Genomic DNA, 17,677 nt, shown 5'->3' on the forward strand with positions numbered 1-17,677 from the left:
TTACTACACACACGTCTGAAACCACAGGTATTTCTGGGGCTGGCCTTAGTATAGGAGCGGCGAACAATGGTTTAGCTGGCATCTTTACACGTCTGGGTACCCTTACGGGAACGACCCGTGGTGTCACAGTTTTGCCATCTACTGCGGCTGATAGAAGGCAGAATTCCGCGATATACAGAACCGGTTTGCTACCCGCCGGAAGCGTTCATATTGCTCCGACTGCTACCGGTGTGCACACCGGGGCTGCAGGAGCCACTGCTCTGGCAGGGGACGCCGGGGGACATGGAGTAAATGCGACAAATATTGGCAGGGCAAAATATGATGAAATCCTCTACAACTTTTATCCATTCGTTCTCTCAGCTGTACACAGACCTAATGCAGCAGAAAGCACTTCTGGTTTACTAAGATCACGCAGCGCATTTTCATCAGCTTTTCCGCAACCAAGTGTCCCTTCTCCAAACATAGATATAGGGGAAAACAATCCAAATACTGCAAGTGTTATGGAGGGTGCGAGTATTTCTGTTTTAGGAACGACGCCTTCAGTAAACAAATAAAACAAAATATACTCTCTGTCAGAAATTTCCTGTGCCTCTCCTTACCATTCATGACAGCAAATTTGCATTGTAACCTTGAATGAATGAACGTCACTAGCCCAGTACTTCAACACTATCGCATTACTGTACTGAAAAGTGTTTTTCGATAAATCACTTCTTGATGCAAGCCTTCCCTTAGACTGGAAGAAACCAATGATGGTTCTAATACATAAGTCTGGCCCACGGAGCTACGTCTATAATTACCGACAAATATCACTGAGTAGTGTACTGTAAAATTCTCGAACATATAACATATACCGCTATAGTTGAGCACATGAATAATACTCAGTATTTATGCCACACCAACGAGGGTTTCACAACGTTTTTTCTTGCACTACTCAATTTACCGAATTTGCGCATGACATAAAACACGCCTTAGACAAAAGAAAAACAATTGATTGTATTTTTTTAGACCTCAAGAAGGCCTTTCATACTGTCCCAATCCGTTTACTTCTTGAGAAAAGGACCATGTACGTCATTAATTTCCAGGTTCTCATATAGGTCGCCCATTATTTGAAAGTACGCCAGCAGTTTGTAGTTGTTAATGGTGCCCTTTCATGTTCATAGCAAGTTAGATCGAGCGTCCCCCAAGGGTCGGTGTTGGACCTCATTTATTTCGATATATATCAATGACATAACTGAAGGTACAGCGTCTCACATACGGTTGTTTGCGGACGACTGTGTTGTGTGTAGGGAAATTGGGGATTCTATGGACAAAGTTTTCATTCACAGACATTGAGCCAAATTAGTGTGTGGTGTACACACACAATGGCGCATGCAGTTGAACTTGAGGAAGAGAGTTTACATGAAGTTCATTCGTAAAAACCTACAGTCTCAAACCTCGTACACTATTAACAATAGCATTATAAGTAAGGTTACTGAATACAATTACTTAGGAGTTTGCTTTTCGTCTAACTTATGTTGGCAGGGACATGTTGACTAGACAGGCAAGGCAGGGAACACGTTAGGGTTCCTTCGGCGTAACGCGAACTTTCATATGACAAATAAAGAATTGCTTTATAAAACAGACGTGCGTTCTGTTCTTCACTATGTGCGTTCTTTGGGGCCCCTCAACAGTACGCGACAGAGAAAAGCTGGAAAGGGTGCAGAATTTAGCCTTTCGATTTTTTTGTGGACATTATGACAAAAAGTTCAGTCTACACGCGTGAAAGAATCGTTGCAATGGGATACACTAAATCGTCGACGACGCAGACTTTCCTTGAATTTTCTTCACAGTATCTATGATCCAAAAGCTGGCACTGACAGGCATATGTACATGAAAGCTCCTTACTACTTCTATAGAGTAGAGCACGAGTATAAGGTGTTGGAATTCCACTGCAAAACACACTGCTTTAGCTTGTCTTTTTTTTTTTCCTAGAGAAATATGTGGCTGAAATCGATTAGATGAATCTGTCGTAACTGCATCGTCTAATGACATTTTTTGCGCAGTGAAAATAACTATGGCTGCATTAGAGTTACTAATAACTCGTGCTGCTCCTTGTGATCACTGCTGTACGTATGCTTGTGTGCTTGTAATTTTTTATTGTTCATTATTGTTCATATAAGCATGATTTAATTGATTAGTGTATTACACTTTCCTGCTACAATATTGAGCTTTTGTAGCGTTAGCTACACTTGCCTAGCCGGAGCCAATTTCGCGTGGAGGGTCATGAGCCGTGCTGCACATGCGCGAGGATCAGGGATGTCACACAGCTGGGTCACCGGAGCTGGCATCTCACGCGCTCTCCGACACCGCCGCGCACGGCTCGCCGCTGCTGGTCTGCGCCGCATTCGAGAGAAGTGACGTCGTAGCCATAGACACAGTGGCGCCGGCGAGCGCGCAGCTATTCGCCTTCGCTGTGCAGTCGCCGTCTGACACTGCGCTGGGGCTGCTTGATAGCGTCTCTGACTGGCGTTTGCAGGTGGGTGATGCCACCGAGAAGGATAGCGCGAATGCTGCCCAAAGGCGCAGGAGAGCCGAGAAACTTATCTCTTCGGATCGCGAAGTTGTTGCCTGGCAATTAGCGGTTCTGCGTACGAAGAATGAACAGAAGAAGGCTAATAATCCTAATAATCCTAGAGACTCTTGAAAGCTAAGTATAATCACCTGAACCTTTGCTAACGCTACGTATATCCTGGCATAGCCAAGCAAAGCCGCTGCAAATGTTTTGTATATGATATATACATTTATGTGTAGGGGAAATTATTTGTAGTAATTATGAGGTAGATGTGAAGAATGCAAAGTGGATGAAAAGATGATTTGCCACCTGCATGGACTGAACCTGCGATTTTCGAATTTACAAAACACACGTGCGAGCATTTTTGGATGACTAAAAAGTCGGAGGTTTGGTCCCTTACGACAGCAAGTTATCTTTTCGTCCACTTTATTCTTCACATTTACATCATAACTACAGAAATCCAGCAGCGGCGATATGTCAAAGCGATATGTCAATCAAAGCAATATGTAAAAGCGGCCCGGTGTGTAAATTTGGGGCAAGGGATACGCCCACGACATACAATGAAATAAATAAACATTACTACCTGCGAGGGAGAGAGTTTGCACCACCTGACATTAGACTTCATAGAGTACAAGCGGTCACACTTAGACAACTACAGACTCAAATTTATTGCTCATCGGCACAGACAAAAGAATGGTATGACATAGAAGAGATGGATGCTATTCGCAGTGCATGAAAGAAAGAAATATGCACCTTTGAGCACATGCTCTGGGAGTGTGGGTCCCTTGGTCCTAACATTTCCCGGGAACGGTTTGCAGGTATCATCAACTCACAGGCGCATATCTCCCAAGTCCTCTCTGTCCAGTATGCCCATGACAGGGCTAGGAGGCTTGACCTCCCGGTAACGACATGTGATTAGCCAGGCAGGTAGAAACACCCTGTACAGGACGTAAAAAAGTTCATTTCCATCCATCATAATTACTACAGATAACATCCCGTATACTTTCGTTTGTTTGGTGTCTTTCAGTTCTAATTAATGTTGCGCCTAGCATAGAAAATGTCAGTTTCGCCACAAGGCCTAAGCAGTGAATGCGAAAGCAACATATTAGAGTGTCACAAGAAGAACGGCAAGCAGCTCGATCTTGTAGCGCGCCGCTCAAGCGCAGAAATCTCACGGAAAGAACACACACAAGACGACCGCGAACAAACAACAGCCACAGCTCGACCACAGCTCGACCACAGCTCGAATAAAAGAAGAGGTGCGGCCTACTGCGTGCCGCGAAAGTGTCCTCCAAGTCTTTTTTTTCTCTCCCCCTTCCCCACTGAAATGCCACAAGCCGCTGTGAGTATGACGTTGATAAATAAAATATTTAAATAAACAGGTACAAATGTGAAACGAAATACTTAACTTGATCGAATCAACAAAGTCCTAGTTTTGTTGGGCGATACTTTATTGCAAGTCGCGGTAATGTTTTCCACAGGTACAGGCAATCTGCCGCCAAAGTGTTGTGAACTTCAATATTAATTTAAACTATTAAGTCTGCGGTGTCACATGCGCCAAAAATTACGGGGTCCCTTGTGCATTCACCTAAAACGAAAGCCATCTTCTTTTTCTTCTCAGTCGATGCATTGATCCTGTCCCCCCTCCAACTGAAAGCTTTCCGCAACCAACGTGCTTTTGCACTGCCTCCAGGATCGGAGGCACCTCACCTCATTTCGCATTACCTGCGTGATTGGCCCACCTTTGACCAAATGATGATGCCATGTGATGACGTCATCCTGTGACGACATATTGTGTAACGTCTCAGTGACATCATAGAGACATCCTATGACGTGATATGGAGACGTCGTCACGTTATGGTTTTTTGCATCACTCGTGTTCGCTGACGCCGCCGGACTCCAACGCCAGTAAATTTTCACGTTTGATGTGGCATCTAGAGCATGCGCTTAAAAAAAAAACATTAGCATCGCTCTAACACTCCTTCGGTTTTGCTTTAAATACTGCTTTAAAGGGAAGCTGAAGCACTTTTTTAAAAAGCTGACTTTGGAATGCGTAATCACAGTTTGATCCTCGATGAATTCGAAAACCAATGTAAGAGTTCACAGAAGTGAACGCAAATGGCATTTCTTGACAAAAAAAAAAAAAAAAAAACAGCAGCTGCAGCCGTAGGGCTTCTTGAACTGCTGAGCGAAGGCAGTGGCGCCAACTGCGTTGTGCCGCGTCATCGGCGCCATCAGCTCTGCAAAAGCATGGCCTTCGCGATCAGTTCCACCAACGCGCGCAGCCAGAAGTAGTCACGCAGGCCACGGCTCCGCCAAAACCACGATGGTAGAATAAAACAGGCGGCCCATCGAGCGCCGCGAGCGCATCGCCGTACTGCTCCAGTTGCTCGCGGCCGCCGCTAGGTTCGCGACGAGTGTTTGGGCCGAAAGACGAACAAGCTTTCGCTTTGCTGTAAAAACCGGTTTCTCTAGCTAATTTTGTGGCTTTAAACGGTTGTTTGTGCTTTTACTAGCTTGTAGTGGCTGTCTGCCAGCTTCGACCGCAAAAGTAAGAGTACCAGGCCTTATGAAGCTTAAAATTTTTTAATTCGCGTGGGTAGTCCCGATATGACTGTCAAAGGGTACCGATTGCAAGAGACGCGCGCATATTTTTTTCTTTTTGAAAACGTGAAAATTTCTACCGGCGAGTGTACAGAGTAAAAAAAAAAGCATTTGGTTTTCCCGTTATCGTATGTATGTCGGCGGACTGTAGTTGGCGGTCTTTCCGTGGAATTGCATTTCTCCACAACAGCAGTCACTTTTCGTCTTTCGGCGCGGAGAAAAGACACAGGTTTTCTTTGCACGTTTTGTAGCCAGATTTGCAATTTGGAGCGAAGCAGATTCGTGCCATGGTGGCCGCCGCATCAACGGCACAGATGGAGCCGCTGTTTGGTTTCAGCCGTGCTTCCAGTTTACAAAGTGAGCGCAGACACCAATGCGGTCGCGTGCGTTGGTTTGACAGAGCGCAACAAACGCGACGCATCAGAGCGGATCTCAAGCCGTGGGATCACCTTATCACGACCACCGTGATCTGGCCGTGATCATGACTCGAAGGCTGATTGCGACCTTGCGACGCTGGTTGCGTTGCATAGGGACGCTCTTGCTCTGCGGACGCTTGCGCCAACGGACGCCTCCGCATTTATCGAAGATGACCAAGGAGAAAGGAAGAGACGCCGCTGCAACGCTGGTTGCGTTGCATGCTTCCATTAGTGGCGCGTCCGTTCTAAGCGACGGCAACTCTTCAGTGTTGCTCGAGGCCTCTCTGGTGTAATAAATGCACTGCGGATCTCTTTCTCAAAAGCTAAAGGATGTAAATTGTAGTTTAAATGGTCGCGACGCACGCTGGCCACATGCTTTCAAATGCGCCGGGGCGGAGATATCGGCCCACAGTATGTCTGCTGCCCCCCTTGAGGAAAAGCGGCGGCAACTCGAGCACCTCCGTGACACGCGCGGCGCATTGGCGGAGCGGCACGTCAGGCACACACGTCGGGCCACCTGTTATTCTACAACCTCCTTGTATTCTACCACCGTGGCCAAAACTACCGACTATGGCGTAGTTCCGGTTAGTTCATTTCCACGCCCACACTTTTGGCGCGCTTGCTTGGGGGGAGCAAGACGAACTTTTCTTTCGCGTATTTTAAAGCTCCTGCTGCCACAACAGCGAAAAAATTTACGCCATCATCGACAATAATGCTGGTCCTTGTTAACAAGAAAGTTTTACCGAATTGTAAAACCACTTCAGCATCTCTTTAATGCTCCATTCCTACCGAGGCAGGCGCAGTTTACCTATCTGGTACGCGATGATACGTAAAGCGCAAATACCTGCAGTCTCAAAATGCCGTTAATGAACTGCTTTTGCATGCAACGACGGTGTCAGCTATGAGAAATTAAAATCCCGTTCTTGGCCTTTGTCATCATTAGCAAAAGCGTGAGAAGAAAGGGAGTGCCACAGATTGTCCCATTTTGAAATGCACATAATATAACTACTGTAACGCAGAGAGACAAGAGACAACGCCCGATCGTTGAGCTGGCTGTTATTATACTACTTTTATTTCTCGCTTTTCCGCTGGCCGCCTGCGCGGCGAAACCCTGGTGTCACGATGCGACATTCCCAGACGACTGGTGCCCGTGCGCATTATCAGACGAAGGTGGTAGCATGGTTCCTGTCAGGTCGTATCCTGGAACCACAGAAGAGGCGCGAGCGCCGCCCGCGGATGGTTTGGTGGATAGCTGCAGCAGCGGTCGTGTCGTGAAGTCCATGATCAAGGAAGCATGGGCGACGTTCTTGGGTAGAGACACCCGCGCTGTAGAATTTTTCGAAGTCCCATTAGTGGATCCACCAGAACACTCTAGCAATTAATTACTGGGAGTCTGCTTTTGTGGCTTCTCGATGTCACACCACATGTCCTAGCGATTCTCCATGAGACAATAGGAAAATAATGATGGAGAGGTCGGCCCAACTAGAGCTCTTTTCTCAATGCCTTTTCCCTTGCGTTTCGCTTTCTTTTCTTAGGTGGGTATGATGAAAACTGATTAAAACATTGATTGCGACGGAGTCCTCACCTTTCGTGCAGAGCAGCAAGAACTGTACGCTATGAAGCCAAACAAAAGACGCACCCTGTATGTAGGATGGTCGTGTCGTTCGATGTTGTGTAAAATATGGGGATAAAATTCTACGAAGAATTGCATGGGAACAAAAACCTACGTAACATTTTGCGAAATATTCGCTATATACATATGCCTCCATAAAATATGATTGGCCATTTCAAAAATTTGATCAAGAGGGAAAGTAAAGTAGCTATTGCCTTTAACGCATCTGTCAAAGAAATAAGGGGCCGGGCATTTCTTCTTTGGTAAAATTTATATAAACAGCGAAGATGTTAAAGCTGGCAGCAAGACATCCGTTAACAAAAAAAAAAAGACTGCTGCGTGGTTGTCATAGCAACCACCGGAGCTGCGCTCTTCCTGTGTTGAAAACAGCCAAGCCGAGGAGCAGCCGCCACCGAGCCATCGCCATAGAAACTGCCACAGTTTCTTCGACTATGGCTCAGGGACAGCGATTTCAACATATTGAGAGTGGCAAGCCTTGCGCGCATTCCGGGTCCGCCCGTCACCGTCTCTTGGCTGCCGCTTCTTCGGCCAAGCACGCTCGATTCTATCGACGCCGGCGTTCTGATTCCTGTGCTGCAGCACGACGAGCTGGGAATCAACCTGCTTCGCTATGTCAAGCTTTGCTCAACTCTTAGTGCAAACTTCCCTTGCTTTTTACGTGCACGCAACAAATAGTCCTTTCCTATTGCGTCAAAGCATCACGTATTACTGGAATGCGGTGAGCAGCTTCAAATCGAAAGCTACTACACCATCACCCACAAAAGACTTCGACGACGTTTGGCAATCGGGGAGGCTAAGAAAAAATGGCCGCGAATAATTGTTCGGGGTGATCAATACAAGGCTTACGCGCTAGAAGGCGCGTAGAGGAACGTCATGTATTTCGAAAGAGATACAGGCATGCGAAATTGCTCCCACTCAATTCCGTGAGTTTCCACGATTCATAGAATACTCTGATTTCTTCGAGGCATTATATCTGCTTCTTCGTTTTATTGTATTTTAGTGAATCGGAATTAATTTCAGACTGTTCGCATGCAAAAGCTGTTTCGTCGGCGCAACCAAAGAAATGGCAATTTCGCATGTTAACAATGGCGAGGTTTATCAAAAGAAAGTACGGGATCACAAACGCTTTGCTGTCTACACTTTCATATAAATCTAAAACGCACGTGCGTTATTCCTCTTCTTGAAACTTCGCCGCAGCGAGTAGGATGCGCTTGTTTGCTGCGGTTTTGGCTATTAGTTTTGTCACGGTGGTAAGTGGGCGACAGAACTGCACTAGTAAGTGTTTCGCTTTCTTTTTCGTGTTTGTGTTACTATTGCAACAATTATTCTTCTTTGAATTTAAAGAAATTAACAACTGTATCGCAAGCTTGTGCTTTACGCAGAAGCAGTGTAAAGCTGTTCAGTATCTCGTATAAGCATTACCTTGCTTCAAAGGCAAATATTAAACAGTTCGAGTAAGAACTTAGGGACACTTTACCATGAAAGTTTTTTCTTCAATAGCCGCTCTGTGAAGTTTAGATAAAATATTCGTTGTGCTTAGAAAAAGAAAGCTTTGTGTTCCTTCACGTCGCTTTTCTTTGTACTGATATTGTTTCACATCCATTTCGCAAACTGAGCTGTCCCAAATGATTTAACTCCAGTTTATGCTTCTATCGTTCAAGTGACACTGTAAAAAGGGAGAAATTAATCTGGTATTCGTGGAAATGTGTTTATTCGTGATTCTAATAATGTGTTCTTTCCCATCAGTGTCTAATTTTACAGTAGTGGAGCTTTTTCGATGTCAACGCTTTTGCTAATCATAACTTTACATGATCCCGCAGTAAGGTATGCTACGCAGAGAGGTGAAATGTTCAGGCAATGTCCATGTTGAAGTGGTCCGAGGCACCTGACAGTTTTGTTTTCCAGCCAGTAATTGATGAAATTGTAGCGTTTGAAAACAACATCCGACTTTTTTTTTTACTTGTGCCTGTTCTCACAACGGGTGGTATCGTAAAGCCGGGAAAGAAGATACAGCTTAAGGAAAGTTTTCGTTGCGTACTTTTACGGGATGCGTTGCCTCTTTTATTGCTCATTTAACTAAGTCGGCCAAATATGCTATTGGTATTCATTGAAAATCTTCAAAATATACTCAGCACTAGACAAGCCACTTTCAATCTCATGGTAGTGGGAACAAGTATTTACGATTTTATTATTAATAATTCTTCGAGCTTAACGTCCCAAAACCATGATATGATAATGAGGGATGTCGTAGTGGAGGATTCCAGAAATTTCGAACACCTGGGGTTCATTAACGAGCACCTAAATAAAAGTACCTGGGCCTCAAGCATTTTCACCTCCATTGAAAATGCGGCCGTGGCAGCCAGGATCTTCTATTCCGCGACCTTCGGGTCATCAGTCGAGCGTCGTAACCACTAGACCATCGTGACGGGTTATTTAGGATTTTATTGTTACGCAGTAATGTAATGACACCCATAGTGAAAAATTAAACTTGCCATTCAGTCTAATTCTAATATTAATATCTGGGGTTTAACGTCCCAAAACCACGATATGACTATGAGAGACGCTGTAGTGGAGGGCTCCGGAAATTTCGACCACCTGGGGTTCTTTAACGTGCGCCTAAATCTAAGTACACGAGCCTTAAACATTTTCGCCTCCATCGAAAATGCAGCCGCCGCGGCCGGGATTCGATCCCGCGACCTTCGGGTCAGCAGTCGAGCGCCGTAACCACTAGACCACCGCGGCGGGGCAATAAGTCTAATTCTCACATTTATTTTCCTCACGCTCATAGAAAAACAATTCAGAATATTGTCGACCCTCTTGACACTATGACTGCACGAAGGCTTGGCTGTTAGGCAAATTTAATTGAATCAAGTGCAAAATGCCCCTAAACAGTCCAGAAAATCATATGCAGCTGTCTACATGGTACATAACAAATGACATGTGGTGGTGTTGGCTGTAAAACTCTAAGTGATGCAATATTTATTATTCTAGCAAGTCCCTCTAAACGTTCAAGGAAGCAGAACATAATTCATGATTGAGTATGCACGAGATGTGCGATATGCTGTCCAAGTTAAAAGGCATGCTACGGCATAAAAGAAGGCCAGAGCAAGGGCTGGCATCGTCATGAAAAGCGTTTCGGCATTTCGTAGTTGAACATTCCGTGCCAGATATAGCATGCTACTCTGTTCTTTAACTGCACCCAGAAAGAGTAGGAGGTACTGCGCAACAACTTTTTCCGCAATCCTGGTGCATGCTCGTACATGTAAGTTTGTACAAGGGTGTATTTCTCGATAATATAAAACTGGAACAGCTCTACAGAACGTTGACATCTGCTGCGAAAGAAACACTGGTGTGAAGACGTATTGTTGCTAAGGCAATTCCCATTTATATCTCATCGACCGAGGTGACCTCTGCTAGCGTTGCTTTTAAAGTCCTTGTCATACAAAAACATCAAGACGCTTGCCATGGCAATCTTCATTTTCCTAGCTTCTATTGTCGAAAGCTGAGCAACGAATCACATAAGCAAGGCTGTGAATTTGCAAACTTATTCTGCAGTATCCTCACACACTGAAGCACTCTCTTTTTAAAATCCTTGTCATACAAAAACATCAAGACCCTTGCCACGGCAGTGTTCATTTGCCTGGGTTATATTGTCGAATGCTCAGCAGCGAATCACATAAGCAAGGCTGTGAATTTGCAAGCTTATTCTGCAGTATCCTCACACACTGAAGCACTCTCGTTTTACTGTTAAGAGAGTTTGAGTGTTGCAACTTCTGCAGCTTAGTCTTGCGAGCGATGCTGTAATAAAGTATTGTTCCTTCCACTCATTACCTCTTTTCAGCGGCTGCATGAAAGGTACAGTTTCACTGCCGACATATTCCGTATAATGCCTAGGAACATCAGTCCCATTTGATTGCGTGAGTCCTGGCACGTCACACATTCGCGCCAGCGCGGCGTTAGGTGACACACACGTTGCAGGATGACATGCAGTGTAACATTACATGTTTTGACCTAGTTTGCAATTAGTGAACCGTCTGCATTCTCTCGGCCAATGTTACTTTTACGTCCATTTCATACAACCAGCAAGACCCTTATCACCGCAACGTTGGTTATCCTGTCTGGCATTGCTGACAGCACAGCCGAAAATTCCATAAGCAATGCTGCGAATTCATAAATTTATTCTCTGGTATCCTCACAAATTGGAGCACGTACATACACTTGTAGGAGGAGGAGAATAAAACGGAAAGACAGGGAGGTTAGCCAGTTCTCAGACCGGCTGGCTACCCTCTGCTGGGGAAAGGGGAAGGGGGAGTGAAAGATTATGAAAAGAGATGTTACAAAAAAAGAAAACACAAGAACAATAATACGCGAAACGACACTGCTTAAAGTCTGTCTATGAGACTAGTTGTGCGCAAAAAGCGCAACAACGCTTTCAAAGCTTTCCATGCCGAGGACGTTTCAAACAATTCTAATACGCCTATCTAAATGTTCGTACGATAGCGTGGTGGGAAAGCAGACTAAAACAGTGAATAGAATACCCCACAGCTTAGGAATAACGTTATGAGTGCTTTCGTAAACGTCCCAAACGGATTTCCATGCAGTAAGTTATTACTTTATTTTCACTTCAAATTTTCACGTGTACAACAGCATAGAATACATCATATGCAGCGTTGTTGTCCTCGGGCACAATTATTTCGTTGCCAGGCGCAAAAAATTATCAGAGGCAACAACATCCTGCACACACCGATCAGCTGTCACGTAAATACTGAACCCAAAAGAGTTTAGACGTCTGTGGTTGCTTTCGTCATCGTTGTAAATTGTTTCGTCATCGCTGTAAATGAAAGACGAGCAAAAAAAGACATTGTGTAATATTTTGCAAAGTCTCCAGTGCACCTGAAGAAGACGACGCCTATACACAGATCTCTAGAAATGCCTCTGTACAATCACTAAACCGATCTGCCTACGTAATGAGTCGGCGTAATCTTTCTACTAATCTGTATACATAATGTGCCCATGTGATGTACCTACGTAAGGTGCCTACGTAATGTGCCTACGTAATGCGTCTCTGTGATGTGTCGTGTACAGTTATCTTGTCTGTTTCTCTTCTTTTAAAAAGTGCGCAGACCATAATCCTACGGCGATTCTTTTGTCCAGCACGCTGCATCCCTGCAGAAAGACAATATCTAGCACAGGCTAAAGCAACGCAGTGTACTAATGCAACACTGCGAACAATTCAAGTTTCGTGGATTGTTCAGATGACACATTAGGTTTACGCGGCGACAGCCAAGCATATGCATACGAGGTTCTGAACTACATTGTTCAAATGCAGGTGTGGTCCCGTCCAAAAGTATTCTCAAAATACATGTTGAAATGACATCCAATTTCTGCAGCAGTTTAGAACAAGCTCTTTGTAAAACGAAGATTTGAACTCCCTTGACCACTTTGGTTCCGCTTCAGTTGCCTTATTTGTCCAGGCCTTTATTTTTATAGCAGTGAATTCTAGTTCGATAGCGTTGTACTCTACAATGTTGTGGTATGTATGCTACTGGAATTGCGCGTAGTAAGGCAACAAATGTGCGTAGTAAGGGTTTACAATTATTCTCGTATTTTCATAAGCTCTACACAATATGATTTTCATAACTGAAGAAAGAGGAATTACGTAAATAGTAGCGATATTTCCGATGCATGGGAGAAGCTGTCACAGTATAGAAACCATTTAACAGAATGAGCAACGTTTAGAGCACTCCACATGTTAAAATATTAGAGCGTACTAATCGCCGATAGCCAACCTTTCCTGACAGTAGTAATGACTAGAGCATTTTAGGTTGTTTGTATACATCGCATCGTTCGCGAGTTGCATTACCGAAATATTTCTGGCGCATTCACCAGCTATTCACTAACTCGGCGAACGTTAAACGTTCCTTCGCGAGGCACCGTTTGCCGGAAATCCAAAAAAACGGCAGGAAGGGAAAGATGGAAGTTTAAGACAAAAAAATTCGTAAACAGGAGCTGGGTGCTCGAGCCGACGTTTCGAGAAGTGGACAAGTCCACTTGTCGAAAAGTCGCCTCCAGCAACGACACCCTGTTTACAGAGATTGCCGGAAAGATATACGTGATTGGCAACTCCGGTAGTGGCGCCTGATAATGCAGAGCCGAACCAGAGAAACAAAAATTTATTGGGGCCGTGACTTGCGCGTTTAACCTAAATGTCGGTCTAAAGCGTTATTCGATAATCGTTAACTCAGAGAACTTTCATTATTAAGGATAAGGCCTTAGATAGCTCATGAAAGATGAAAAGTGACCGGCGGCCGGCCAACGATTCAAGTCACGTGATCAGTCACGTTATGAAAAGACACGTGATCAGAGAATGGGGCTTGATGACGTCTTTATGTAAGGTCAACTTCACGTCCCTGATCGGAAAATTTTGTTACGCTATTGTGACGTTATCAATTCACATCGACGCTTGGTCAAACTGTTCAGCACCGGAGGCAGTGCGAAACAAGGTGATCTGCAGAAATCTTGCAATGCCTCCGGTTCTGCAGGCAGTGCAACACTACATTAGGTGCACAAAATGTTCCGGAGACTGAGGGGAGAGGGGCGAGGCCAGGGTCACAGCATCCACTGATGAAGGCTGGCTTTCGCCTTGCAGTCGTCTTAGGCGAAAGTGTAAGAGGTCATGTGGTTTCTTTTTTCTTTCTTCGAGAACAGTAACGCGCCTGAAAACATTTCCACTTCTCACTCCACTTCTAATTTTCTATCAATTCTGTCATGCGCAATGCGCAGGTTGTTCTCCGAAATGCCGTCCTAATGAAGACCCAGTCAAAGGACGACCTCGGCGAGACAGATTTTGCAGGCCTTGGTACACACCTCATGAGGTGTGGAGCAAGCTCCGGATGTGCATTTGCAAACGTGGCTACGTGCGCAATTCATGGGATGAATGCGTTCCCAGGAAAGACTGTAGACGCTGCCGGTGCCGCCAGCAGAAGGAGTGGCACCTGTGCTCGTCACCCTGCCCAGTAACTTGCACTAAAGCAATAGAAAGGTGCACGAAACCGTGTTCACCGGGTTGCGACTGCCCTCCAGGATGGGTGCTGTGAGTCTCACTTTCAATAAATTTAAATATGCATTAAAGAAGCAAGGAAATGAGCCGCGAAACCTTCATGCTAAAAACTTCCCATTAACATACGCACTACTGTGAAAATATATCACATATGTTTGTTATTACCTGTCTGATATTGTATGGAATTACGGGAACTGATAAGTTCCCATCATTTGTAGCACCAAGTGGCTCATTTCAGAGGTAAGGCGACTCGCCGTTGTGGCTTAGCCACCGTTGGGCGCTGCTATGGTTGAGGGCGCGGGTTCGATTCCAGGTCACGGTGGCCGCATTTTAACGGAGGGGAAATGCTAGACACTCGTGTCCTTAGATTTATACTCAATCTTGCTATCACCGTTCAGCACCACCAAAGCTATAAGCAAGCTACGTGCATGCGCAGCAAAACACACTTTCATATATAATTGCCTTGTAGTATTTCATAGGTTAGTGAGAAATGCGCTTCCTAAGTACATGTTACTTCGCATTACTACGTGATATATTTATTCTAAAACGCATTTACGTCACTTTTTTAATTGTTGTATCAGTAACCACCGATAACTCTGGTTACAAATCAACATGGCAGCGCCCATGCCGACGCGAGCGTCCGCATGGATCCGAACTTGCCCTTTTTACTTACCCACAGCGCTGACCGCAACAAAGAACTGGTGAAATGAGCCATCGCTTTGTGCCACCTCATGATGGGAGACAAAGCGTCAGGTACATTATGTCGTTATTCGCGAGATCACTTGTTTGTTTATCCACGCCTGCTAAGCCTAAAACGCCGTAGATTTGATAACAGTCCATGAAAATAGCGCAATATAGTCACGAATGCATTGCTCAGGAAGAAAGCGTCAGGACATGAATATAAACAAAAGCGCCTGTTTTTAACTCATAATCATAAGTTAAAGTCATGGCGTGGCGTGGCGTGGCGTGGCGTGGCATATATCCATAAAATCATGGTGTGGCTCAATCATATCGTGGTTTAGCCCGTAAAATACGAGAAATTTTTATTATATATAGTGATACCAGGAGCGTAATAGTGGGTGTAATAAAACGTAAGAAATAAGTAGGCAATATAACTCAACGTTACAAACTATAACCTTAGGTTTCTTCATGAATTCAGGCTTGTGGACACCTCCTAAAAAGCTAAGCTAGGAAATTTTGAGCACCATTAATAATCTTTCTTGGATGAATTTTAATCCCTGCCCCATGCTAGTAATGTTTAAGCCGTAATACATGTGTATTGGTAACATTGTTGCAGGCGAACCTTTACGTGAGCAGCACATGTACGCGACTAGCGAAAGACGTACAACCTGTTACCCAAATACATCCGCCCTTGCATGCCATCAATCATGACGCCATTGATGGCCCCAGGATGACTTCACAAATTTTGTTGATTTGCGACCTCACAGTGACGCTACAGGGTGCCGTCGCAGTTGCTTCATTTAGACGAGAGGAACAAGATGAGTGGCGACGGCGTTCCCACGTAGCCAAATACCAGACCATTCTATTCACTTTCTTGATTCGTGCCACTCAAACCACGCGAAGCTTTCACTTGATTGCTTTTTGCCGACAGTGGCTTTACGCGATGGCTTAGTTTTTTTTTTTTCATCAGTGGTTTCCACGCCTACTACGCCGGATATTTCGATTCATGCGCATACAAGGTTTTCGCCTTAATGCGATCATTGTGACGCTATTTTTCAGGCCGCTAGCCGCAAGACTACTGTGAGCACACTTGTTAAACATAAGTAACATTTTCTTTCATTTTTCTTCACCCGAGGTACCGTATCAGTCCCTTGCAGATATGTTGTGTTCATCCACGTAATAGGCCGTTCGGCATAAAGAGTGTTGCAAATAGTTAGCACGTTTTGGTTACTGATTTTAAGTTCTTTACTGCTTTCTTCGCAGACATCCAAAAGACTGGAGAAAATGCGTCAAGGCCGCCATGTGTCTTCCGCAGTGTCCACCGAACTCGACGTTTCATGCCTGCTTTTCGAGTTGTGAGCCCAAGTGCGGCAAAAAACTGCGCGAGTGCATCACTCAGTGTCACAGGGGCAGCTGCGTATGCGATAAAGGCTTTACCGCATACGTTAAGGACGGAAAGCAGTCATGTCTTCGCAACGACCAATGCTCTCAGCACCTTAACGAGAGGCCGCTATTTGTGCTAAATGAAACTGGAGCAAACCCTCCCATAACTAATACTACCACTGTTCGTCCACAGTCCACACTTTCACTTACAAATGCGGAAACACGTAGGCTAAGCAGGCCCACAGGTGCAGCTGCTACAATGATTACTGGTAGCACAGGACTTAGCGGGGTCAATGTCGCAACAAGTGCTGTAGGTGTGCACCCGCATACTACAGGGGCAACCATTTTGTCAGGTGCCACAGTGAACGCAGGCAGCACATCTGAACTGCATAGCACAATACGCGGTGTAATGCATCCAACGGCAGGTAGTTTGCCCGTTTCCGCAGAAATTAGCGCGAACGCATCTGGCAACCGAGGCGGTTTCGAAGAACGTCCAGCGACAGCAGTGTCGTCCGGCGATGTACCCCCTGCTACTGCTCCTATTGCAGCTACTGCTGCTGCTACAGCTGCTACTGCTGCTGCTACTGCTGCCGCTACTGCTACTTCTGCTGCTGCTACTGATGCTACTGCTGTACCCACAGGCCCTACAATCTAACCTTCAACCACTGTAACTAGCGCACCAATTGCTAGAAACCCTACAGGATGTGCAGTATCTGGAGACAATGCCAGAAGAGGCACAGCCGTTCAAGTTACAAATATTACAGCAGGAGGAGAGAACACGACTGGCACTGGCGTACGCAGCAAAGATGGAGGCTCGTCAAATATAGCGGGGCATAGGGGAATAGCAAGCGGTGTGTCATCCGACGGTTTATTCACTTCTGGTGTTACAGGTCATCGTGGCCTTGGTGTACCTACAGGCAATACAACCTCGGCCAATTCCGCAGCGTATTCAGGAGGTAATTTGGCAGCATCTTCACCAGCTGTGCCCTTACAAGGTCACCATGAAAATAGAGGGTGAATTTATGAAAAACACGTTGATTTCTCTCCATCTACTGGTCAAGTCAGTTGCAGCAACAATTTCACAATAGAAGGAGGCATTTCGTGCTGTCTTATTGGCTCTGCAGATGAAGAGGCCATCTCAGGAAGGCTTCCACCTTCAGCGAGCGTAAATACAACAAGAATGGATAGAGGAGGTTGCACCTCAGGTACTGTGCTTGAAACTCGTGTAGCAGGTGCGTACCATACAAATAGGTCATGAAAAAAGTGAATACAATGTGCTTTGAACGCTATAACTTGTTCGCCTTCGTTTTTAATAAAGAAATAAAGCATATCTCATGCTGCAAATTCCT

General features: G+C 45.2%; 1 protein-coding gene across 3 annotated transcripts in view; it reads left to right on the forward strand.

Moving 5' to 3' along the window:
- Window positions 1-17,677, forward strand: part of LOC119401652 (zonadhesin-like) — an 83,366-nt gene extending 65,689 nt beyond the window's left edge. For 2 of the 3 annotated variants that reach the window (XM_049418814.1, XM_037668563.1), the window contains exons 2-3: window positions 13,988-14,297; window positions 16,209-17,677. In XM_049418814.1, coding sequence (XP_049274771.1) covers window positions 13,988-14,297; window positions 16,209-16,983 — 1,085 coding nt within the window. In that variant the 3' untranslated portion in view covers window positions 16,984-17,677. Of the gene's footprint in view, window positions 1-13,746; window positions 13,871-13,987; window positions 14,298-16,208 lie in introns of all 3 variants that reach the window. The other variant, XM_037668565.1, reaches the window with a different exon arrangement.

Source organism: Rhipicephalus sanguineus, chromosome 8 (genome assembly GCF_013339695.2).
Source record: "Rhipicephalus sanguineus isolate Rsan-2018 chromosome 8, BIME_Rsan_1.4, whole genome shotgun sequence".
Lineage (NCBI taxonomy): Eukaryota > Metazoa > Arthropoda > Arachnida > Ixodida > Ixodidae > Rhipicephalus > Rhipicephalus sanguineus.